At 34.8% G+C, this 25,072-nt stretch overlaps 1 protein-coding gene across 4 annotated transcripts; it reads right to left on the reverse strand.

Annotated features, from left to right (window-relative positions):
• Positions 1 to 25,072, reverse strand: LOC125683027 (paired box protein Pax-6-like). Of its 4 annotated transcripts, XM_048923723.2 has the most exons (12): positions 24,657 to 25,072; positions 19,373 to 19,502; positions 17,613 to 17,687; positions 11,198 to 11,544; positions 8,354 to 8,401; positions 7,887 to 8,100; positions 2,626 to 2,769; positions 2,443 to 2,525; positions 2,126 to 2,292; positions 1,640 to 1,746; positions 1,370 to 1,492; positions 1 to 1,046 (listed from the first exon to the last, which is right to left on the reverse strand). In XM_048923723.2, the coding sequence occupies exons 2-12, from the start codon at positions 19,410 to 19,412 to the stop codon at positions 931 to 933; spliced, it is 1,464 nt and encodes a 487-aa protein (XP_048779680.1). In that variant the 5' UTR covers positions 19,413 to 19,502; positions 24,657 to 25,072; the 3' UTR covers positions 1 to 930. The 4 variants fall into 4 exon arrangements, with proteins under 4 accessions (XP_048779680.1, XP_048779679.1, XP_048779681.1 ...); XM_048923722.2 differs by lacking the exon at positions 24,657 to 25,072 and having other exon boundaries at positions 19,373 to 20,049; XM_048923725.2 differs by lacking the exon at positions 24,657 to 25,072 and having other exon boundaries at positions 911 to 1,046; positions 1,341 to 1,492; positions 19,373 to 20,053.

Here is a 25,072-nt window from a genome sequence, read left to right on the forward strand (position 1 = left end):
TTTATTTTGGAAATAAACTTTATTGCTAATTAGAATAAATTCATTTGCCTGAAAGTATAACGCAACCTTTCTGCATCAAATGAACACTAATATGCAAATAAGCGAGGTATATGCTGGTTAAATCTCGTTTAACAAATATTTCAAACATCCATATTTAGAAAAACAGATCTAAAGCTCTGTTTTAAACAGTAAATAAACATGAATAAAATTTTGACTAAACAACTTTCATATTTTGAAAGTGAATTAGATTTTACTTTTATGGACGACAAGATATTTCTAACATTTTTGCCATCAACACACACAAAAAAAAAAAAGAAACAAAACATTAAATTGCGGTAGGAGATGCTAAACTTATCGGTAGCCATTTAAAACTTCGCAGTCTAATAAATAAAGAATAAGAAAATAAATGCATATCATGACGTCACTTCCGAGAAATAGGTCAAGAAAAGCTACATGTAATGAAAAAAGCCATACAACACTATTGTCTTTCTTTCATGAACAAATACACGTAAAGATTACATAGCAATAAACCTACATTTACAAATATATAAACAGATCATTTGTAATATGGAAAAGATAAATTAACAACGATTACGATAAGAAGGAATGTCCAATGAATATACGATGCTTGTGCGGTAGCTGAGTTGTGGATTTCAAAATGTTGTATGCTGCAACATTGAGCACTGACTAGTCACTACTATATGGGATTTCCTGAGCACTAACTTTACTGGCAAACGAGAAAACGTGGCGGCAATGTTCATCTGCAATTTTCAACTCATCGTCACTTCAATTGTTTCTAGAAAGAATTCAATCACACCACCTTCTTTGCTACTTTTGCATGTCATTTCTAACATCACTCAAAGAACAGTTTCCGCATTAATTTGATCGTCACGTTTAGACACCATATTTGATAACACTCTATTCATGACGTCATTGCAGTCCTCGCCAGTACTGGGATGCCATTGCGCCCATGTGATGAGCACTCATATCTGGCGGCCCTCCACCTGGTACTTGAATAGGGACTGAAACTCCCGGAGAAATTAGTCCTGGAAGACAATAAACGCAATTTATATATGCACACTGTAAGTGATGCTTCAGAAAAGGATAAATTAGATCAAAATAACAATGATTATCATTTAATCTATAACTCAAAACTATACACAGAAAGAGAACACTTTTATTCATTTTATTTCTCCCCTTTTATATTCATTCTACATTCTTGACCAAAATTATTTACGAAGGATAACTTTTTCGGGAATCCTTAAGTAAATCATATAAAAGTCAAAATGATCCTTAGTGAGAGTTTAAATGTTGAGAAATCCACTTGTAAAGACAATCACCTAGTATGAGGAGAAATAGATCTGCTCACCGGTAGAGGCCGCTGAAGCATGGTTGTTGTGGGTCATGTGACTCTGCATGCCTGCTGCCGGGTTACAAGATGGACGGGGATAGTTGCTTAATGATAATGGATCGTAACTTCGGGGTGCGTATTCTGTCAAATGCGACAAAATCATGTTAAAAAGATGTGCAAAGTGAGACAACTCCGAAAGCCACATTTCGTCCACGTTTTAAGCTTCGTTATGTAAACAATGAAAATGGCTTCAAATTGATTTTGTGGTATGCTGTCTACTGCTGTTACCTGGTATCATGCAGGAGTAGGAGGGTGCGTTACTGGACTGTAGACATGCGGGATTGGCTGGTATATTATTGCTGGACAACGAGTAGGAAGGCATGGTCTGCATTGAGCTGGAAATAAAACACCAATCTGTATCCTTTAAAATACACTAATGTTTACATATTGTGCATTTATCAGAAACTTAACACACATGTAATAAGAGCATGGGATAGACTAAAACTCGATGCTCATCGTCCAGTTCAGCTCAATACATGTATAAAGCCTAGCACTGCGGTAATTAACAAAAATATATGATATATTCTTGTACAATAATTACATTAAAAATACCACACTTTTCAGGTGTGTGTATCACATATCCATATATTTTACACGAAGGCGCTACGTGTTCTACAGCATATTTCTTGGAAACAATGCGACAGTTTTTCCTTCCTCTTAAACTTTCCTACAATGGAAATATGATATTGTGTACTTTCACAGATGATGCAATACCTGTATGAGTCGGCCATTGTGCCTATTTGTTGGTGGATCGAAGGATACATTCCGTTTGAGAAGCCCCCGTTGATTGGCAGTCGAGTCGCTCCATTTGCAACCTCTCTTCTTTGGTTCCGTAACTTTTCTTCTCGTCGCCATTTGGCTCTTCTGTTTGAAAACCACACCTGTCAAATATAAATAGAGGAATTGATTTAGATTATGTCATGTTTTTCATTAATGTAATTGTTTTGTTTTATTTCTGAAAGTTGGCAGTATGCAATACTCCCTCTGAGGAGAGTAGAGGATATGATTAGGGTAAACTCATCTTCAGTTACCTGGATACGCGCTTCTGGGAGATCAATTTTTTGTGATAGTCTTTCTCTCGCGAACACATCAGGATAATGAGTTCGCTCAAACTCTGAAATTGTTGAAAAAATTTACAAATTAAAACATAAGTATTAAACGTACAGTGAACTATACATTGCAATAGATATATAATTATAGGCTGTTGTGAGTACCTTTTTCAAGAGCCTCTATTTGAGCTGCTGTGAAGGACGTTCGATTTCGTTGGAGTTTGCGCTTCAGGCGCAGCCTTAGTTGTTCGTCTGTTTCATTGTTTTGTCCTTCGCTTTGGTTGCTTTCCGATCCCGAGCCATCGGTATCTAAAATGATAGAACAAAATCATCCGTTAGTCAATTCAAAAATATTTAAGTCTGTCAATCGCGTATCTTAACATGAAAAGTTTATTTGTTATCGGCAAAGTAATCTTAAAAAGAAAAACAAACATAATTTTAACTTTAAAGATTGAATCATAGTTCGCCGATTTTTTAAAAACTCCATTATGTTTAGTACGTGCACGGTATGTGGTTTGACTTGCACTATAACCTGAACACGCGAGAAATGATGATTACTACGGTGCTTTCGGGGTTGGAAACACATGTATCAACGTAATTTTGACTATCTGCCTAATCAGATAATAAATACTGCAGCTTATTAAGTATTTCAAAAATAGTTTCAACAGTATGCCATAATTAAATCCACATTGTTCTTATCGCGAAATCTCTAACGTCACGATATGTTGGTAGTCGCATCTGCATTGTCATCTATTCGCGGCGGCCATATTAATTTTTTGAGTTCACGTGACCTAACATGGCTTAAAGTGATCAAATTAATTACACGGCATTGTGCTTATTTGTTTTCAACTGCAGTTGCATAACCTGACAGCTCTTTTTCTGTGTAATTTAGACGCATTAACTCTAAATACGGAGAGGTAATTCGTCGTTGAATTTTGCATTCGTTTATGTCATTGAGGTCTCTTGTTACATTTTTATGTTTAACATTGTGCATTGTTACGAGGTTATATGTGAAGGGGATCATAATCACCCTTTACCTGCGCGGGATTGATTTTCATATCGTCATAAAACCATTTATTTTGTACACAATATGGGGATTTTTAGTGAGAATGGTCTTTTCACTCCCGGAGAACTTCCAGCATGGAAGATACGAAAGAAATCAAAATTATATTTTCATCTGATGCTGAATGAGAAAATTCACTAAATAAGATCAAAGGGTGTGATTCCCATTAATAATTTATAATTGACCATTGAGGCGATTCGAGGGTGCTAAATAAGTCTGATTGCGGTCCACTAATCTGTTCAACTTTGTAAGGAAACCACAATAGTTATAGAATATTTCTTTGACCACCCGAGTTCCTGTGCAACTCCGGAAGTGGAACTCCAGCTGCGCAAGAGCACCATTTCCCTGTTTAAGTAGTTTCTCACTCAATAAAAATATTTAGGTTATTTTAAACTCCCGTGGTGTCCAAATTTTTTAAGGCAAAGTCCAGTCGTAATCTGACTTGCATTGAAACCCTAGTGTCAGTTGGTTTTTTTTTTCTGGGGAACAAAATGCGTGCTTTGCATTCCTTTTGTCCCTTCATTCATCTTTTTATGAGATAAAGATTGTGATCCACGCATTTTTTGCATGAGTGACACCGTACCTTTATAAAATTATATAATACATAACTACAGAAACCGTTCTTATTTGATATCCATTTTCATCTTACGTTCAAAAATGCTTGACTCTTTATTCTAATTTTTAACTAGGAATTCTTGTGTAAATCTTGTGTATTTTTACGTTTTTGCACTGAATGTCCGATACGTGAAATTACAGTGAATGGAGTCTCGTTTCACTCCCTAAATATAAGGCAGTCAGTGATGATGGCCTACAAATTGTAAGACCCAGCCAACTGTTCGACTGATTCGCCCAATGATCGCCAAAACAGAGAAAGTCAACTCTGAATTAAAATACCGTAGCAAGCTTCGACGCAACCACGTTTTGGTATTGATGAGCCATGGATAGCTATCATTATCCGTAATTATCCGGTTGTAGAATTTTATCGATATCAGAGAAATTGTAATTTTCATGAAATCGCATCCACCATCCGTACACGCGAGCAACTCTTCTTATTCTTTGTTCTTTTTCCTCTACAACATGTCAGTTTAATGCAGCTAATATCGCGTAATTTCTTACACGTGACCGTAAATACGATTAAGACAACCACTTGAGGTTTCAGGATTATTTTCTTTATTTACATTTGTTCAATCTACTGCTTATTGTAATTCATATTATTTTCACTTAAAAGTCAGAGCAGCCTAGAATTCCCTAACCTGACCCAACCCGGCCCTATGCTCTAACCCTTGACCCTTAGATACTGATACGAGGGTCATATCTGCTTTTAATATCACAGGTATATTGTTATTTTTAAATTGTCATCATAATGAGAATTCTTTGCCAATCTGTTGACTGCTGAGTCCCTTCGGGCTACCAATAAGAAACCAACAGAGACAGACCTTCCATTGTTGACCGTGACAACAGAGACCATGACCGCAACAGGCGTGATCACGTGACACATTTCATACGCTTGCTCTTGAAGATTATTTGATTTTGATAAAAATGTCTCTAGGCATCTTTTTTTTTTCATTTTACCAATGATAACATGTGTTACTATTTTAACGCTCAACGCTCCGGTATAACAAGTGTTAGCGAAATTTTGAAATAATTTTATCAGTGTTCTTTTGTTCAAACATAAACGCAAAGTTCACCGACTTTTATGGATTCAAACATGGTTTACGTAAATACGAAAAAGTGCATAAATATTTGAAATTGTGTGACACATAAATTGGAAAAACCAATATTGTGAAGGTTTATATACCTGTGAAGGGGCATATTTTCTTCCAAAATTAAATTCAGTTTAACTTTTGACTTGTGTAATATTAAACCCCGTTTTGAAATAAAAATGTCACAGATGTTGCATAACGCTGTTAGATTAATTTCAGTAAGTCCTTTGACGTTAAAAGTTCATAATAAATATAATTTGGAACAAAAGAAAAATGACAATAAATATCAGATATGCTTTGATCTTTGATTTCTATACATTGTTATTGTTACTGACGTCCGATTGAAATTATATATTTTACAATACAAATTCAATAAGTAGCCTTATATTGTTTGGGATTCAGTGATTTGTAAAATGAGTAAGCACAGGAAAATTCGTTTGGTCAAGATTTGTTAACAACAAAGCGACACGGATGTCAACCCCCCATTTCTTTCTGTACACTATCGCATTAGATGGCCAAATCCCATACCCAAATAGCATAATAACATTTTTATTTTCACGAAATATTTATCGGCTAATGTTAAGAACATTTAATAAATTAAACTTACAAATAGGCTACCTAATCGCGATACACTTGACACCTAGTCTGTGTATTTGGCCAAAGTTTTTAATACAAAATTATAATAAAATGCTTCATTTGGAAAAAATCAAAACATCTTGAAGGGATTTTCGGATCGACTTTGATACCCTGCGTGTTCGCGCGGCGCAGGAATTAATGCGCTGTGTCTATTGCTTCCAGAACTCTGGCGCCTGTTGGAGCGAACTTTTTTCATTGAAGAACTAATATTTTATCGTGTGATTTACAAAGAAAACACAAATATTTTTCATTAGCTTGAGGGACATGTAACTGTTTTCTTTGTAAATCGTCCATATATTTGTACACTATTGCATGTTTTCATATAACACAAGAACACGCCTATTTCACACATTTTTACACGGCTATGTTTTCTCATTTCACAAAAAGTTGACCGATCCTTAAGTATTTTGTAAAACCCTCGTTTTAGACAGAAGAAGGAAGGAGAAACAGTTGATTTCCTGTACGACCCGTCTGATTTTCTCATCAGTCCTACAAACTCTGTGGTATTTAAAATCTGAATATTTGTAAAGCATATTTATTTTTCATAGGATTAGGCTTAATCCCTGAATAAGCCACCAGACTGGGTGACGACTAGATTCTATGCGTCCCTCGTGTAGCAAGCCTCCCCCCTAAAAAGAAGGGCGGGCGCACCAGCAAAAAGGTTTTTTTTTGGCGGATTAAAACCACTGAATTCGTTCCAATTAAGCTGACACATATTGCAATAAGACCACAAACTTTGCATACCTCAATTAGCCACACGATATATAACATCGCTATATTTTGTCTGGATGAAAGAAAAGTGAAAACTTTTGCATGTATGATATCAACAGTATTAAAAGTTATTTTACTACCTATTTTGTCAATGCATATCTTATAAGCTTATAAGTATACTTAGAATTGTAAAACATAAAAAAGAAATATCATTTCTAAATTGCATTTCTAAAAGGTAAACATGGTGTGAGAAATAAAAAAGTAATCTCCATATTGCAAAAACCTCAAGTCTAAGTCTTAGAAAATCATTCTTCAATCGCCATACTTCGTTTCGTGTAAAAAGAGGACGTCTTATAACCAATTACAAGTAATCATAGGCAGGCAAGGTGATTATCGGTTCCATTTTTATCCGTTTTTAAAAATCTACAACATTTGTGATTCTTCCATTCACCGATTTCTATTATCCAATTACGGCTCTCTTGAAAGGGTCCCGGATTGAATCCGCTAAAATAAAGCGGCGCGTTCAGATCAGCAGTAGGACTTCAGCATTTGTACATTTTCTCCCTTTCTCCCCTATTCTTTGAAGTTGATTCACTCGCCGTTGCACTTTGATACATTAATATTAATTTATCCGCCTGACCGCATCTATATTGTTGATGCGATGTGAGCGGCTGTATGAATATGAAAAATGAAAAGCGGCACGGACGACGCGATTTTTAATCTAACGTAGGCTAATATAGAAGTCCTGTTATGATTTTTACACCATCATCATTGATTTTGGCACCTAACGTGTCTGCATGCTTTTACTATGATTGTGGAAAAATACATTTCGCGTTGTTGGATACTTTTCTCATGTTTGATCATCAATACAATTTACAATTTTATAACTCTACGTTGGATACAGCGCATTGTTAAATGAGGACATTAACCATTGTGTTTTGCTGAAAAGTCCATGTTCTTCATTATAAATCACATTTTATCGCAAAGTCTTGGAACTTTACAGTCTCATTACCTTTAAAAAGGTATCATATTTGAACGCAATATGAATAGCAAAAAACTTGACAAGTAACAGTTTTTAAGAGATTTGAGTGGATCATTTCTCCCTACGCATTATCTTCTTTAAATGCTATTGTAGTTTACTGTAAGATATCCATTCTCATCATCTCGAAATATTCATTCTCGTTATATCCATTCTCATCTCATCCCTTACTGTTCCTAAATTATGAAAAGCAAAACTCCTACATATCGTTGAAAAAAAAAAAATTCTTTCTTTTCTATGAAATATTTCGACAGAAAAATTAACCACTACTTACTTTTCTTCTCCATTCCGAGGGTGGGTGTGGGTTGGTGGGAGGTGTATGCGGAGGGAGGGAGTCCCGGAACGCCCATATTGGTAGCATACCAGGGGTTCGTTCGGGGCCAGTTTTGTCCATTCAGCAGACCTAACTTATCGTACATTGCACCCTGTCCCATAACCTTCTGGTTTTCGCTGGCCAAATTACGTAGCACACGATTAATGGAAGAAACCTGTAAGACAGAAAGAAAAAACTTGTGTCAAAGACAGATAGATATAACCACCCATATATTTTCAAGTGAAAACACAGATCAAAACATATTTACTGATGCATCACAAATCCCAAATCCTTGAGATTCAACGAACGAAATTTTATCTATCATGGATTGATGATTACAAAATCTGGATTTGTAAGTAAAATTTAAATCCCACTTTTAAATCTATGATTTTTAAATCTATTTTGTTAAAATAAGTATATAAAATCACCTGGTCTTCTTTTGCAAGATTTCGAAGCACCAGGTTGACAGATGAAATCTGAAATACAGGAACAACATTTCAGATATGGTACTCCTACCACCGAATTTATTTTGATTATTTCCCGAAATGATTTTTTTTTAAATAAAAAATATTCCCCCAAATCATAATTTTTGAATTTCAATAAATATATTACACTATGTGTGTTGTTACTTTCAAAGATGTGAAAATTAATAATAAAAAACAACAAAAAACCCGAAATTACCCAGTGCAGAATAAGACAATGTGTTCCAGTATTTCAGTTAGCATAAAGAAAGTTACGTCAGATATAACACTGGAAAAGAAGCCAAAAATAAATAAATAAATGATGAGATAAAAATCATACCTTTTTGAGATTAAATACACCTGATTTGAAATCGTTATTAATGCGATGTGCATATATAGACTGGTTCTTTTTTCTCAGAAGAGGCACATACATGTACTGTTCGTGAGCGAAGGTGCATTACATCATGAATGTAAACTATATATCTTAAATAATTATTTAATTTTGTGATAACTAGAATAAAATAGGTCCACAGAGCTATGTGATTTTACGGTCCCCTGAGACAGTGGGGGGAAAACATGGGCGGACATAGGTCCAGTTTCCATGGAAATCGGTGGCACATGCGCCCCATTATGGACCTGTAATTAATCATTAGCTCGGCAGGAGCACTCTATGAAATCTTATGAGATCATAACAGAACTCGTGTTTTCCGTCGGTTCACGACCGATTTTAGAGAACTATGGACGGAAACACAAAATCAAAATGCAAATCAGATGACTCTCGCGATTAGTGCTACAATTTGTGCAACCATGCAGACGCGATTGGATCTGGGCTCTAAAATCAAGACAGATGTGATAAAATTAATTATCAAGTATGGGGAACCACAATAATATACACATATAATATTATGTATATGCTTTAGCAAAGTTTCATCACGATTTAGATTTACTCCTCTATTTGAAAGTGACAAACAAAACGAAAAAAAAAACCCCACCAAAATACACTGAATTTTTTTTAATACACTACATCCAGCATTTCTCTAAAATTGGTATAGAAAGCCTACAACATGAGATTGTTTCCAGAACATACATTCTGTAACATCAACTGAAGGATTCAAAAACATGTATCCAATGTGTGTTCCTCCATATTTGATGTTTTTACCATTTGTGAATCTATAAAGCATTAAGGAGGGATTAATTTATAATGATGCATGTAAGTGAATAGACTGTTTACTAAAGTTGTTGAGCTGCTAAGAGAAGAAATACCCTTGCATGAAGAAGTCAATTTCTGCCTTTTACAGAACTTAATATTTCTACGAGAAGGCAAACTAAACCCATTGTTGGTGGAATGCCGCAGTGTTTGCTCAAAATATTTACAGTGTCATTAAACAAGGAGTTGAGACCTCATCCCGGCCGAAGCAGAAGTTAGAGCAGGATTCAATGCAGCTCTTGTAAAACCCGTACCATTACCCGGGGATGCAAATGATGGAGGCATATGGTCATTACCGGGAATGAGGGTGGGTACTCGACCTAAAGCACTCTCAACAAGGTATTGTCTTGTTCTCAAAGACCCAGAGACGTTCCCAAGCTTACTCAAGTGCTCGATGTCTCGCGAGATTTAAAGGAAGGCGGGCACTGATTGGCGGAGAAGGATTTTCAGAAGTTTCTTTACGAGAATTCTTTAGAAATTAAAGTTTTCTACTGAATATTAACAACTAAATGAATAGAATATTGGAAATATATGAAAATGTCAATTTTGTAGGGAAAAGATTAACATTATTTGGACCTAACGCTCGATTTGATTTGCTACTTCAATCTTCACATCAAGGTGCCCAAAAATAGAGGATTTTGCTGGCACAGAAAGGAAAATGATCGCTCAAATTAATCAGGCGTCTTTTTTTCAATATCCCGTCTCTTGTCTGCTTAATTAAGAATTCAGTTTGATTAATTTTGGTTAAAAAATTCAACAACTTTTTGTGACAGAATGAAGTTTCACGTTTTCCTATGAACATTAGCATTTCAGACATTGTCCAATGCAGACAACAAAGTTCAAGCCAAAATTAAAGTATTTCATTCTTATTTCGTTGTAATTAGTATTTTATACGACAACTCACAATACATTAACTAAATCATCTTACTCAAATGTACAAAGTTGCAACTCTACCAACAAAAAAGATTCGAAAAACGCCACTTTTCAACCGATTCTTTTTAAAATATTCAAATATGTTGTATCCGTTTGATAAATTGATTTTAAAATGGGATAATTCTCTTTAAATACAATATCCATTAATCCTCTTCTCTTTGGCTGAAATAGCTTGCGATCAACTTTGTCTCTTTGATATTTAGAAAACATCGAAAGCAACCAGATGGGCTTTAGAAAACAAATGTTTGTGAGCAGGCATCTATTTAGGTAAGCAGCGGGATGCGTTTTAGAATCCTTAGCAAATCAAACACTCCCGTGGTTTCGGCCCAAAACCTGCTAGGGAATAAAAACACGATCTTTGTAATAATTTCACCGGATTTCTGAACCATTCTACTACATCGGGATTTAAAAAGTATTTTATAGGCGGGTATGATGCCTCAATTAATTACATTGTCACATTTTTGTGGGATTCGATAGGACTAATTTATAGTCTGTATGTATGAAATAACATTTTCAATAATTTTTAATAATGAAATAGAATTGATGTTTTTGTGCGTGTCAGAAAAATGTTTGTCAAAGGTCTTCACCATTAAGACTGTGCAGTTCCAGAATTCAAGTGAAAGGGAAGGGGGTGTCTAGGTTTTATCTATTGGTGGTTTGTTGATACCTACACTTGGGATATTGTCTTGATTGCAGCAACCTTCGGACAAAAGTCGATCACGTATTTCCCAAGCAAATATAGAAGGACACTCTCTTTTGTATTGAGCAATCTTCCCAACAACTTCCGGTGTGGCAACTCGAGGCTTACTTCCGCCAATGGCACGCGGTCGGATGGAACCTGTCTCATAATAACGTCCAAGAATTTTGCTAACACAACCATTGGAAACCTGCAGGATGCGTGAAATGTCACATGGTCGAGCGCCACTGTGGGCAAGTTCTACAATTCTCTGGCGTGTGGAATCGGGCAGTGGCCGGCCATTTACAAATACACCACCTAATTGGTTTACTCCGCTGTGACCTAGATATACAAAACAATATTGAATGTATAAAAATAATAATAAACTAAGAATTCGATCTTGTCATGTGTTTGAAAAATTGTTCTGTCTATTATGGCGTTATGTAATGACTGTACGTATTCTAATCTATTGACAACTTCGGGCTCGGTCAGATTCCCAATTCCTCATATGTTACCAACAATACAATATATTTTTATATTAATCGATAACTATTAAAACCGTTTATTTAGCCTCATAGATCATTTATATCTTTCATGGAAAGAAAAACACAACCATGTGTATTTTCTCGAAGCATGACATACTTCAATAGCAACTATTCACTTTGTTTTATAACAATGAATTTCAACGACCAGTCTTTGTTTCCCCACATTGCATGACTACCGCAGATCGTTCTCGTGACGACATAATGCTGTATTTGTTTCCGTGTGTAATTTTGTGACTCTTCCATGTTGTTTTGAAGCAGAAAAACCATTTCACATGCGCAAACATGTTTCTAAAAATCTGAATAGTATAAGACAATTATAAAACTCTAATATTCCAAAGATATTTTGATATTTTCTCCCCTCTGACAGTTTTCTAGAAGAGGGATGCATTTTTTAAATGTTCACAGGTAAGCAAAAACAGGAAGAAACAAAAGTTTCAGATCAACCAATTTGGTAATTTCTCCTGCACTTTCTAATTTCTTCAGATTTAACCAATTTTAGAGTGCTTTTTTCACTGCAAAAAACATGTAAAGATGTAAAGACTAATATTATTTGCGATTCTATTCAAACTTCTCATTTTTAAATTTCTTAGGGATTAGTGAACATATCATATATTGTATATTTCCTCCCGGGATAGGTAGCAGAGAATAACGAGACGTAGGAAGGAAATTCGAATTATATTCATTCGACTTCTCTTTCTGTACTTCAATGTTTCCATTACACAATCAACAATACAACTGCACTTAAACAGTATATGTCCGCTAAGCACACCCTGAAGCTATCCAGTGCAGATCTGAATTCCGGTGTATTAGATTTTTGAAAGCAATTTTACAAACATGCAACAATGTAATATTGGGAAAAGTGCCAATTGTTTTTGCATATACAAACACAGATAGGACTTGCAAGTATTATGTTATGCTGGGCAAATAGATAACCAAGTTTAAACGTTGTTTTTACAAATGTTTAAAGTTGAAAAGGGTTGACTCTGGGTACCCTCGTACAGTCAACAAAACACCTGAGTCAAACACTGAACTCCAAAGGTCACTTGGCATGCATAATAAGGCTTTGTACTAAATAACGGCGGTAGTAAACAGATAATAAGATAATTGTCTAAGGTTTATCTTTTTAAAATTGTAATCCCTTCAAATTTATCCACGTGTATTATATTTTCTCATATAAGAAACCAACGCGCAAATTACAGGGTTACGATTTTTACGAGATTTCATGAGACCTTTGCGATGAGGTCGCTAGGTTCTATGCACGCCTTCCGTCAATTTGGCCGTAGTAAAACTACAAAGATATGAAATAATTTAGCGGATAATAAGACATTACAACCAAAGAAAATTTTCTAAAATGAATTGTTATATAAACATGCTATGAAAATTGATAGCATCGTTTCGCAGACGATATTCTTGAAAACCTAGAGGGTGAAATACTCGCATTTCTTGAAGGAATGTCCACACGTGCAAATTTCATTTGACAAAAATATGACCTTATGTATACTTGTCAGGACAAAAAATAAAATTATGAAATCATGTCCTAATTGTCAAAACTTTCACAGTTTACAACCATTTTATGGCGAAGCGCTTAGAACTAGAATAACTTGGCTGTCAACAATGATGGTTGTATGAACGAGCAAAGTTTAAATGTCTGTGTGATGCAACCCGAGTGTTCTTTGGATTTATGAGGCATGTTAAAACAATACACGTCATGTTGTGTCCCTTCAACAGTCTAACGAGCCTGTCTTCTCACACGTCGGTGCTTTATCACTGTTTATTTTCATAGCTAGGGTCATCTTCATGATTCCTGCTTCGTTTAACTCAAATTAATGGCTTGGAAAAGTTTCTTATTTTTTGTCTTCCAGATATCAAAGGAAAACGTCATTAGCGATATTCTAATTACATGAAATATTAACGACTTTCTTCGTCTGGTCATTTTATTATGCACATATTTTAAGCACTTGTTACGATATAATACTGCGGATGTCAAACTTTCCGGAATATGAAAACATTTACGGTTTCTCTAACTAATTACAATGTACACTACCATAATAGAAAGACATTCAATGCTATTAAATATATGTCGAAATGTTCGTTTATGTCGTTGATTCCTTCACCGTAAAAGTCTTCAGTTTTGTGATTCAAGATACACATGACGAAGAGACACATGTATTCAGAATTTGCTCAGCTCATTTATTCAATATTAAATATATCGATATTTGTAAATCCCATTTTGACTGCAAGAAACACATTTTCCCATCCCACACAACTTCTATCCATATTTCTAGCACAAAGACAATGTTCCATAATTAAAGCGGTAAATTCTCTGATTACTGTGTCAAGTTTGGGACACTTCCCGGAACTTGACAAGTATATTACCCGTGTCTTCAATTTACATCAGTGGTAATTAAGAGAATGGGAGAAAATCTTCTGAGCGAAATCAAAGAAAATCTTATAAGGAGCATTATCGAGTCATTGCATTGATTCTGCGTAATTAAGCGATCCCGAAATATGAAAGAGTCCGGCTATAATGGATAAATATCGGATAGTTATGAATTCTAGATAAACAGACAGCTTGAGAGACGACATGCCAGGAAGACGGGGACCACCACCGCGATGAAATGGACCAGTAGTGATAACCCTGTAACCCTGGTTCTGGGCCCGTCACCGCGGCCATTACTGGATGATGATGCCGCGGGGAATGACGGGATATGGTAAGACAGGGCCAAATAAATTGTTTCCGTTCAGCTGTGCAACTTGCCATCCTAAATCAGAGACTAGCTTGACTTTATTTTGAACACTGTCGGTGTTGGGGCGTAAAGCTGCTGACATGTTTGTCGCTTGAATTTATATTAGGTAAAAAGAAAGGTGCGATTTCACGCGTTATGTCATTATTGTATGTGTTTTCTACGGTGCAAGAGGTTCAAATTTAATATATTTGCATATATAATGAATGCTGACTTTTCACACAGTATATATGAGTTGTATTATTTAAAAAAAAATGACTAGAAAGAGGAGACGAAATGCAGGTGCAATATCTATGTCAATATGACAGGTTTGGTTAGGCTTTCGTTTCTGGATTTCGGGTATCTCATTTTCTCCTTTTCCCTATCAAATTCTTTAATCTATTTTCAACTTCATATTGGATTAAAAAGAATAAGGAGAACAACGAGTTTGAATACCAAATGAAGAACATTCGATAAGTAGGTCCATAGTAGTTTGTTGTTGTTTTTTACCATTTACATGCATGCAGGTCTTTATGCTGTAGATTCAGAATTGAAATTCATATGCTTTCATGACTACGGGTATAATTGATTTATATCTTCAGTGAAAACAAATAAAGAAATCCTGACAAATACCATAATTGTTTTTATATCTTTGTTTGGCCAATACCTCACACTGAACATGACATGTGAAAATCATAAAGCTTACTAACTCCCAGCTAGTGATCGAATTTCGGTCTTTCATTGTTCCGACTAGTCGTGCCCACATTCGCAGTGCAGTTACAATGCATTCCAATCAAATATAATGGCACGCAAAATGCGTAATGGGGGTTAGTAGAACAAAGGCATATCCACCCCTAAAAGTCGGTCATCTTCTTAGTAATCTCGAGTAACCTATTTATTGTTTCATCATTCAAAATAATTTTGTGCTAAGTAATCAGGAATTCTTATATATCTGTTACTAAATTTCTTTCCTTTTTTTCTCTCTTCAATAATCATTGGCAAACATTCCAAGGTCCTAAAATACTATAATTATGATTGACTTACGGGTAGCAATTTGAAACCATTTAACAATGTGTTGAGATCGTTCATTTTAAATGCAAAAATTGAACAATGAGTCGCACAATTTGATGCAGTAATGTTTCTAATACGAAGGCTTAGCTCTGAGTTTTCACAAGACGAAATCGGATAGTAGTAATCAAATCCACCCAGTCCAACTACCACAATTGATATCTCCGTCAGTTACAAGTTTGCTGCAAGGGAAATAGAAGAAAAGCCAATAAGCGTCTTCCAGGACACGACGACATTTAATCTTCATCACTTCGATGCTTGTCTTAACTGATATCAATGGCCACCCGTATTTTTAATCACAGCTAATTTACACCGGATTTTCACTATTTTAAGTCAAAATTATTTACATTTCCGTGAAATATGTTGTGATTTTAGGAGAGAGAAAAAATGTACTGCAGTCGACGTCATTCAGTCAATTAGACGTAAGAGAATCATATACAGAGTCACATATGCAAGCGCATGAAACTTCAGAAGGCTGCAGAACTTTGATGACCACCAAGAGAGATTTAAAATCAAAATTACATCCTCTATCGTAAAGCAATGGCTTTTTAAAAACTGGAAACATAACGAAGAATTCTAGACACAATGGTCTTTGATCGCGAAAGAGTACAGATGTGCATTGGAAAACAATTTCAACACATTATCCAAAACAAGAGATCGAATGATATAAGGCCTGGAGGGGGATTAAAAACCACGATCTCAAGAATATCTCCGACTCAGGAAACGTCGCTGAAAACGGCAAACAAAACTACTAGACAAAGTGGAAACAGGCGTCTCGCAATCTCTGGATATATCAGAGAAAACGCTGGTGATTACACGTTTCAATAGTTGATATATATTTTTTATTTTTAACTCGTCTACGAAAATATGAAAAATGTATCTGTAACATGCGAGTTTCTCTTGTTTTTAATTTCCTTTTCAGGGGAAAAGAAGGGAAAAAAATGAAATAACCATAACAACCCAAGTAAAATAGTTCTACTGTAAGAGTTCTTCCACGATTATTTCAGTATAAACGCGAAGTAAAGATTTTTTTTTTGAATTGTATTATTTTTGACTGCAAAAGCACTAACAATACGCAGATTATATTCCTTAGAAGAAAGTTTATGGATAATAATCTTGTATTTAAATGACAATCTTAGCATTAACGGACAGGAATCTCCTTAATTGAAAAATAAACCTGGCAATCTATAGTAATGAAATGCTACATCTTCCCTACCAATCAGTCCTTCAATCCTGTCTTTAGAATTTTTATCAATCTATTCTTCTTTATCTGTTATTTACATGTACCTACTATTCATTAAATCATAACTTTGTTCACGTTCTACATTTATATTTACAAAAAACGTTGGTAACATCTTCGACATTTATTGATAATTTCAAAACAGATAAACATGACGTTTAATTTTATCTGTTATAATTAGTTCATACATGTATGAGGTTCATTGAGGTTTTTTTTAAAATCACAAACTATCTAAACCATGTTTTGGTAAAATTCTATTTAAACAGCTACATAAAATAAAGGTGAAACTATGCAAATAAATCTGTGATGTTCAAATTTTCTACTAGGTTTACAAGCGACTCTTCATTTACTATTTTAAAAATAATAAAAATAGTGTTGGTCCACCTTGTGAAACCAAATTCATTGTTAACAAGTCTGTCACAAAATCACAGGGGGTGAGTTTGTAAGAAAATATCAATACGAAAAGATATACCTTTTACAAATTAAAGAAAATTATAAAGTGATATCTGCGGACTGCTCAGTATTTTTTATCAATAACATTACATTTGTTTATTTCCTGGGAACATAGTCTCCAGTGGAACATCAGACGGCTCCATAAGTCCGGGGAAAATACAGCTACTACTGACTATTGATGACAGAGATAAGCTGTGAGAAAACCTGAGAGTATCTTTATCCAAATATTTAAAATGAAAGAAAAAAAAAAAAAAAACCAAAACACGAAAAAAAAAGTTTTCTGTTACTTTCATTTTGGTGGGGAAAACATTGCATATCAATTTGTAAACAAAATATGATTTTATTTTTGAAATATCAATGAAGAAAGCATCGATAACATACCTCGTTTCTGCCTCGACTTCTTGGAATTTGGACTGTCTATATCCGGACTCCCAATAGAATTACTAGTATCTTCGTCTGCAAAAAATGACAAATACCTCTTATACATACTACATCTCGCATTCAAAACAGGAATTAAAATTTTAAAATTGGATTTAAGTCCAATAGAGTTGTCCCCTCTTCAAAATTTAGGTACCGTTAGTCATTTAAATCAATCCTTAGGTGCATATTAACGATTATGCCCAAAATATGATAAAAATTATCAAAGAAATTCGGTGAGCTAATTAATTAAGATGTCTAGATTTGAAAACCATTAACATGAAAATTTCCGGCAGATCTGCTTTTCGTATTGAAGATGTAATATTATATACAAATCTACTACACAGTGCGTTCCTTTGAAAATACAAAGGAGACAGTAATTAAAAACGGTGTCCCCGGTAACATGAAGAAGTTTATGAAATCCCGATTTGACAAGTACTGTCCATTTTATCATTTTTCTCAATGTCATGTCTGCGTTTATTTTTTAACCTTTGCCTCATCCTGCGTGTGTGTCAAAGGTAAACATGAAGGATCAGTTGTTCAGGGAAAGTAGTGCTTTCTTTTTCATTTTTGTTCCTTGTAAAGTGCTCGCATAGATATTTAGCTTCACAGATGTCAGACTGTCAAATCCTCAAATGCTTTGGCATCATTTATGGACGTAAAATATATATCTAACATCGAGTCTCAAAATCTCCGTCTGTTTAAACAGAGGCTGAAATCGTTTTTGCTGTGAGCACATGGCTTGTATTCCTCAGCATTTCCATAAGTATTGGATATGGTAACTAGATATAATTAAATCAATTCGAGTGATTAACTCCATTTTACATGCTTAGGTAGCTTTCACAGTTTTTGTTTGCAAATTCTCCAACACAAATTGAAGATGTAAACATAAATAAAACGGATGGGAAAAGATGCTGAAAGTCTAAAATGGTCGAAAACTCTTTGTTCGGATTAGGGAACCTAAGAATCAAATAAAACTCGGTTTATAGGACTAAGGCGACGATACAGAGCAGGATTGAGGCTAAGTCCTGAGCTTTATGTGTAATTATATTGGCCTTAGTTGTAGAAATAATCAAAATGCAAAAGAAATAAACACTATGAACGACAAAATCCCGTCACTGACAGCCGCATGCATTTGTTCTCAGAAACTGGACTTAAAGGACACACGAGATAGAGAGGTCCCGGAGACCAAGAACAAATTGTCGGATCATCTCTGATTGTATCGGCCAGATTTATCGTCTTGTTTCTGTTCGTCAGGATGAAGTTTACCATTCACAGATAGTTGATGCTCATTATGCTTTCATGACATCTCATATAAAAGGCTAAATGCAATCTCTTGATTCACGGAATTACAGATCATAAAATATCTTGTTTTGATAAGATTTTCAAAGGAATTATTTATGTGCCTTCTCATGATATTTTTCTTACATTCGAATTGATATTGTTTTTGACTTTTCACTTCCATGTAAAATAAAAATTACCGTTTTGAATATATGCATCTTTATTTCAAAGGTAGATATTATCAGTTAAAATTTTTGAGACATATAGTAATGCATTGTACATGGAATATTAAAAATATTTGGGGTATTAACTTTTAATAACTTTTTATTTTCAAAATTGCTGTATTTTGATGCTAAAATCAAAATTGCCTCATAGATTGCAATATGAAACACACATAATTACCTGGTTATTATATATTTTTAAAAAATCACAAACACACCAACCTTTCGACGGCATCGTTTCTTCCTTAAGCGAGGATGTCATACGTTTTCCCTGTTACATTCGGCACCGGAATTCTCTAATCCCGAGAACACCCAAAATAACCAAATCTCGGTATTCCACGAGTCTCTCCAACTGAAACAATACAACATCAACTTCAATTTCCACAAAAATCCTGTGTGCTGTATAAACTTGCTGGGATCCTCTTTTGTTTTGTTACACACAAGTTAATTTCGTTGACATTTTTGCTAGTTTTAAATCTTTCGGTCAAGGAAAACACCATGTAATTGTCTATCTCTAGATTGCACCTATAGTGTTACAGAAGCATCAATGCGGAAGAACTCAATCTAGGGGGGAACTATATCAAGGGGACTAATCAGGCGTTTAGGCCGACCCAGCGTCCGGAAAATATAAGTCTCCCTGCACAGGCATCAAATGATGATGCTGACCCTCGGTTCCAGTTAACCACACCTCTCAGAAATAGTCTGTAACGGTTAATTTGTTCCACTACACAATGAGCGCATCAATTAGCTTGTAGTCGCTACGAATACCCCAAACTTTCTAGACACCCTAAGATTTTTCACTCGTTCTAAATCATATCACACAGTTGAGCGGTAACCGTCAGTTTATATGTATATCCCAATAAGCCCTCATTTGGATATTTTAATAGAGGAGTGAATGGTTTTGAACGAGCTAGTTAAAGGCCGACAGCACCCACTGAGTCGCGGCATCTGATTGGCCACAGAGTTGTCATTGGCGCGGAACAGTCAATCAAACTGCTTTTTACTTAGTAAGGCCGAACCAAAAAGCTCCAATGATAAATACAATTTCTTATTCGTGTTTACTGATTGTATTTTGTTTCAAAGGGTATTTCGTGTTAGCGCTCATAAATCACAGGACCTTTTCTATACACAGTGAATTGTTATTGAATATTGTATATAATAGGCAGCGAGGAAAACTTCTGACATTACAGGGATCTCGGGGCTTGCAATGGTAATCTTAACTTCACTTCCATGCAGCAATCGGTGTTGAATTGCAGCAATATGCTGTAATAAGGGCCTTGTCAATACTGTTTTGCTTCGGTTTGCGACCCGGGTATAGTTTACACTTGATGCAACCTGGCATGAAATTGCATTTAACATGTTTAATGAATATACACTAGTTACAAACGCATTTGTGACCCTATAAAGCGCCACATGAGAACAATTACAAGCAGTTTGCAATTCTTATAGTATCAAATGTTGCGTTATAATTAATCGCAATGAAAACTCTAGCATTTATAAATATTGTGAAACAATTACAGAAACACTATGAAATATATATCAGCTTGTGGATTATTTACCAAACGACTTACTCAAATTATATTTATCTATGGGATTTATGAGATTCAAACAGTTGGCAAAGACAACTGTAGAGTTTTATTATGAAACTGGAATAAGAAAATTTCTCTAGATATAAATCGCTGTATCATTGATATCATGTGAACACTATTTGAATGAGACTGTTTGCTCTGTACCTCCTGAGTCAGGAAAAATGACGTATTCAATCCAAGGACACTGCGTTTACAAAAGAACGAAAGGAAAGCGAATCTCCTTAGACGAATATTCGTAGATGCCACAATAGTTCACAGTAGTTTTTTGTCAATTAGACAAGCACTTGAAGATAAAACCCACTTTAATCCGTGCTACGTAAGGGTGATATATGAAAGAGTTTTTCCTCAAGTCAATGCCATTAAGGTTTCACAATATTTCTGTCAACTTTATTCTTTAATGTACGTACGTCAGTGGAACATGGTCTTTGCCATCCTACACAACATTTTTCGTGTCATTTTTATAAATTATCAGCATTGTTTTTAGTTTGAGGTGTATATTAATGTTTTTCGTAAAGATTAATTTTGTTGTCACACTTTAATTCTACTTTCACACTCCATATCCTGATCAGGGTTTCATCATTTATAATTGAATTGCAAAATTTATAACTCATACTTACTGTGACAAAAATTATCATGAATGATTTAGTCTTTTGAAGATGGCGATCAACGACTGTGAAATGTATATACCTTAACCAAGACTAAAATCTATTAAACGATTGTCAAATTAGTTCAATATTCAAATCTTGTTAGATAATCTGTTACAAAGCAAACAACATCATCATCATTTCTGTGAATATCTGGCGGGATCGCGCGATGACCTACGATATTTGACACGATGAAAGCGAAAAGACATAACAAACGCGACAAAAGGTTACATGTGCCCCCGGGAGGACCATGATCTAATGGGATTACGTCACATGTAGATTCGTATCTATTCGTCCAGTCCTAGCAATGCAGTACCAGCGATTTTAACCAAAAAGACCAAGTATGCCTTAATTAGAAAAACACGGGTACCATTGTGACTTGTTTGTTTTGGAGGAAACGGCTGACACGTCTGTCCGCAACTATTGAGAGAGAACTATGATAAGCGATTTTGACATTCCGAGCCCGAGGCATCAGAAACAGTTGATGAAGTTCTCTGTATTATATGGACGCAGTTCGTTTTTTGTGTCAATTTGAATTCAGTGTATATCAACTGTCGCGCTATTCACGTCTTCATTCCAATGCACAGGAAGCAGAACGAATTTAAAATGTTGATTAATTTAAGAAACCCCTCTGGCATTCCAATAACACAGATTGCGTCTTGACTCTTTTCTCCCCGTTCGTGGCCAATACCCACGTTTTATTGATGCAACTTTCGTCGTAAAAATCGTATTGATCGCAAAATTTGCATTCAGAAGATCTGGTACTTTTATGTAGAGTGACAAGGCTCTTAATTTGTATTTACATGGTAATTGAAATACTAGCTCATTAGGGAGGAGAATCACTTGTGCACAAATGGCTATTGATTTGGCATATATTGTTAATTTCATTAAAATTCTAAAGAGAATTTGGCGAGATTTTTACGTCAAGTGGTTTAATCTCTTATAAGAGGCTTATCCCAGATAAGTAATTCCTCAAATAATATTACACATTATTCTGGCGGCAATATGATGGTAATAAAAGGTAAAACAGAACGGAAGTGGATATGTATAGAGGCATTTTCAACGATCTATCATGCCATCGGACCCTCCCGGGTGTTTTTGTTATCTCTCATTTCATCCCAACCAAAACGAAATCCTTCGGTTCATCAGTGTGGTAAGAAATGACATTTGTAATAAATGCAATATGAAAGTAATCGTAATTCTGCAATATGAAAGTAATCGTAATTCTGCAATATGAAAGTAATCGTAATTCTGCAATATGAAAGTAATCGTAATTCTGCAATATGAAAGTAATCGTAATTCTGCAATATGAAAGTAATCGTAATTCTGCAATATGAAAGTAATCGTAATTCAAATTAATTTATAAATTAGTGTTACATGTATATTAGACTGACTGAAGTTAAATTATATTCTAGAACATATCTTACAATCATTATTATCTATGTAGATACCTACAGGAAAATAAAAGTATGTAATTATACTTATCTAACATTCAGGATTGAGAGTAAATTTAAGGACGATTATCAAAGTGCAACAAAATTATTATCAATCATTGCTATGTAAAAGCTAAAACAGACTTTGAAGGTAAGATTTTGTACTTCAATACTGACATTAGGTTTTGTTTACAGATTAAACGACACTTCACAACCAAAGTTGAGTTTAATCCGCCTAAAGAGGTAGTCCATCATTATCACCGTCTGATCAGATCTTTATTACTGGACATTTGTCGATTTCATGCCTGGAAAATCTCACACACTTTTACCTGTGCTCAATCCACTCAGATTAAGGCACATGAAACAGTAAAGACTGGTATCCCGGGGGTCGCTCTAGCCATCAGATAAGGGGGTCAGAGTAATGTGTATTGCCTTGTGAGATGTTGATATATATCTGGACAAATTTTACTCAAACTTCATATTCGCTTAAGGTCGATTTGTTTTCATCCATCATCGAACTGGTTCGTGTTATAATTAATATATTTATTTCAGTTTTGGGGGTCCTTATCATGAAATGTTGCAATGAGCGATTTATAGGCTTGTCTAATGTCTCTGTTACATATTTTAATTTCTAAATAAAAATCTACATTATGACTACTTTTTGTGAAGTACAAATTTTTATTTTCATTTCTAAATTAGTAATGAACAGCAGTATATCTCTATTGATGTTTTCTATAGTTTGATAATTTAATCATATAATGGTTTCGCAAAAATTGAAAATTACAATTTCATATACTGTATACATATATTTTGTATAATATTATTCAAATTCAAAGCTAAATAATCAATATGAATTGAATATAATCAAAATCTATATTTTATGGTTGGTTAAAAAGAATTTAGTAAGAACTTTACACCGAGTTTCTATAACCTCCTTAAAAACTATAAAAGAAATTTTTCGCCTTTTCCAAACCATAAAACTTTAGTTTTTTCTTCTCTTAGATTCATAATTATTTTCCTGGCAGTTATATATATTTTAGGATTTTGAAAGCTTTGATTTGATAGAATGTAAATTATGTACAACTCGTCTGATAACATGGCTTAATCCTGTAAAGGAGAATAACATGCATCACCAAAGACAAGCCATTTTGTATTATCAAAACTTGAATATAATTAGTATTTGAATTGAAATAAAAAGAGTAGAGATAAAAGGAATTCTTATGTCTTTGAGTTTAAAATATGAGATTTTCTTTCGGTTTTTCTTTCTACATATTTCTAATTCCACTGCCTTCAATGATTTTCTGTTGAAATTGATGTGGAACAGGAAAGTAATAGGGCTTATATATGAATATTATACAAAATACAGAAAGTCGGAAAATGCATAAATTTAGCAAAACCTTTTGTAAATTATATCTTGCTAAAACGGAATTTTTGTCTTCAAAATGCAGTGCTCAGTATGTACATATACTCATGTACAGTATACCGTTAACAGCAAAAAAGGTAAGGTAATTAGTAAACGTCTGACCCGGGACGGAGGCCAGCCTCACCCCATTAGTTACTGTCGAGGGGCCTCCGAAACCTTCACACCATCATACGAGTTAAAATCTACGTCCTGCTTAGACATTATTTTTGCGACAAAACATTAATTTAGGAAAGCGGTAGGTACTTCTTTATTCGAGTGATTCATTCTTTTATGCACCTGGCTTACCAACATCAGAAGAAATATTAATTCGAAATTTATGCAAATCTTGGGTCATGATATTTTTTTTCCTTTCTCAGAATGGTTGTCCTTAATAGCTTCACACGTCGTGTTAATTTGTAAAGTAATTACAAAACATACCTGGATATAATTTGAACAGGGCGGTGGTGGTATTTTTGTTTTTCCAAATGAGTACTCCGCCTGACCAATGCAGCGAGGAAATTCGGATATCCGCCGTGATTTGATTTGTCTGTGTACAGTCCGTTGCACTGATGCAATTGGTGCGGACAACTTCGCACGTGCGGTCTTTCTTGACGTATCAACCTGTAATCTGAATGTCAGACCAGAGCTTTCGTCCGGAAAATCAAGAAATGTTTATCTAATTATTATATAAACTTGGACGACTTCACAAAAACAACAATTTTCCACTGCTAGCTAATAAGAGAAGTGCAAATAGCAGAATAGGTTTTGTGCTGCAGCACACCGTTCCGAGCTTGACCATGTCCGGATTTTTCCAGCACGATTACGTTTTCCACTATTTTATCTATTATAAACGC

The sequence above is a fragment of the Ostrea edulis genome, chromosome 6, assembly GCF_947568905.1.
Source record: "Ostrea edulis chromosome 6, xbOstEdul1.1, whole genome shotgun sequence".
Lineage (NCBI taxonomy): Eukaryota > Metazoa > Mollusca > Bivalvia > Ostreida > Ostreidae > Ostrea > Ostrea edulis.

What these genes read in the sequence shown, in the direction of transcription:
- LOC125683027 (XM_048923723.2), bottom strand. Translation starts at nt 19,412, where the DNA reads ATGACATCCTCGCTTAAGGAAGAAACGATGCCGTCGAAAG. An exon ending in AGAAACGATGCCGTCGAAAG is followed by an intron (nt 17,688 to 19,372) that starts GTTGGTGTGTTT and finishes CATTTTTTGCAG; the next exon opens with ACGAAGATACTAGTAATTCT. An exon ending in GAAGTCGAGGCAGAAACGAG is followed by an intron (nt 11,545 to 17,612) that starts GTATGTTATCGA and finishes TTGTATATCTAG; the next exon opens with GTCACAGCGGAGTAAACCAA.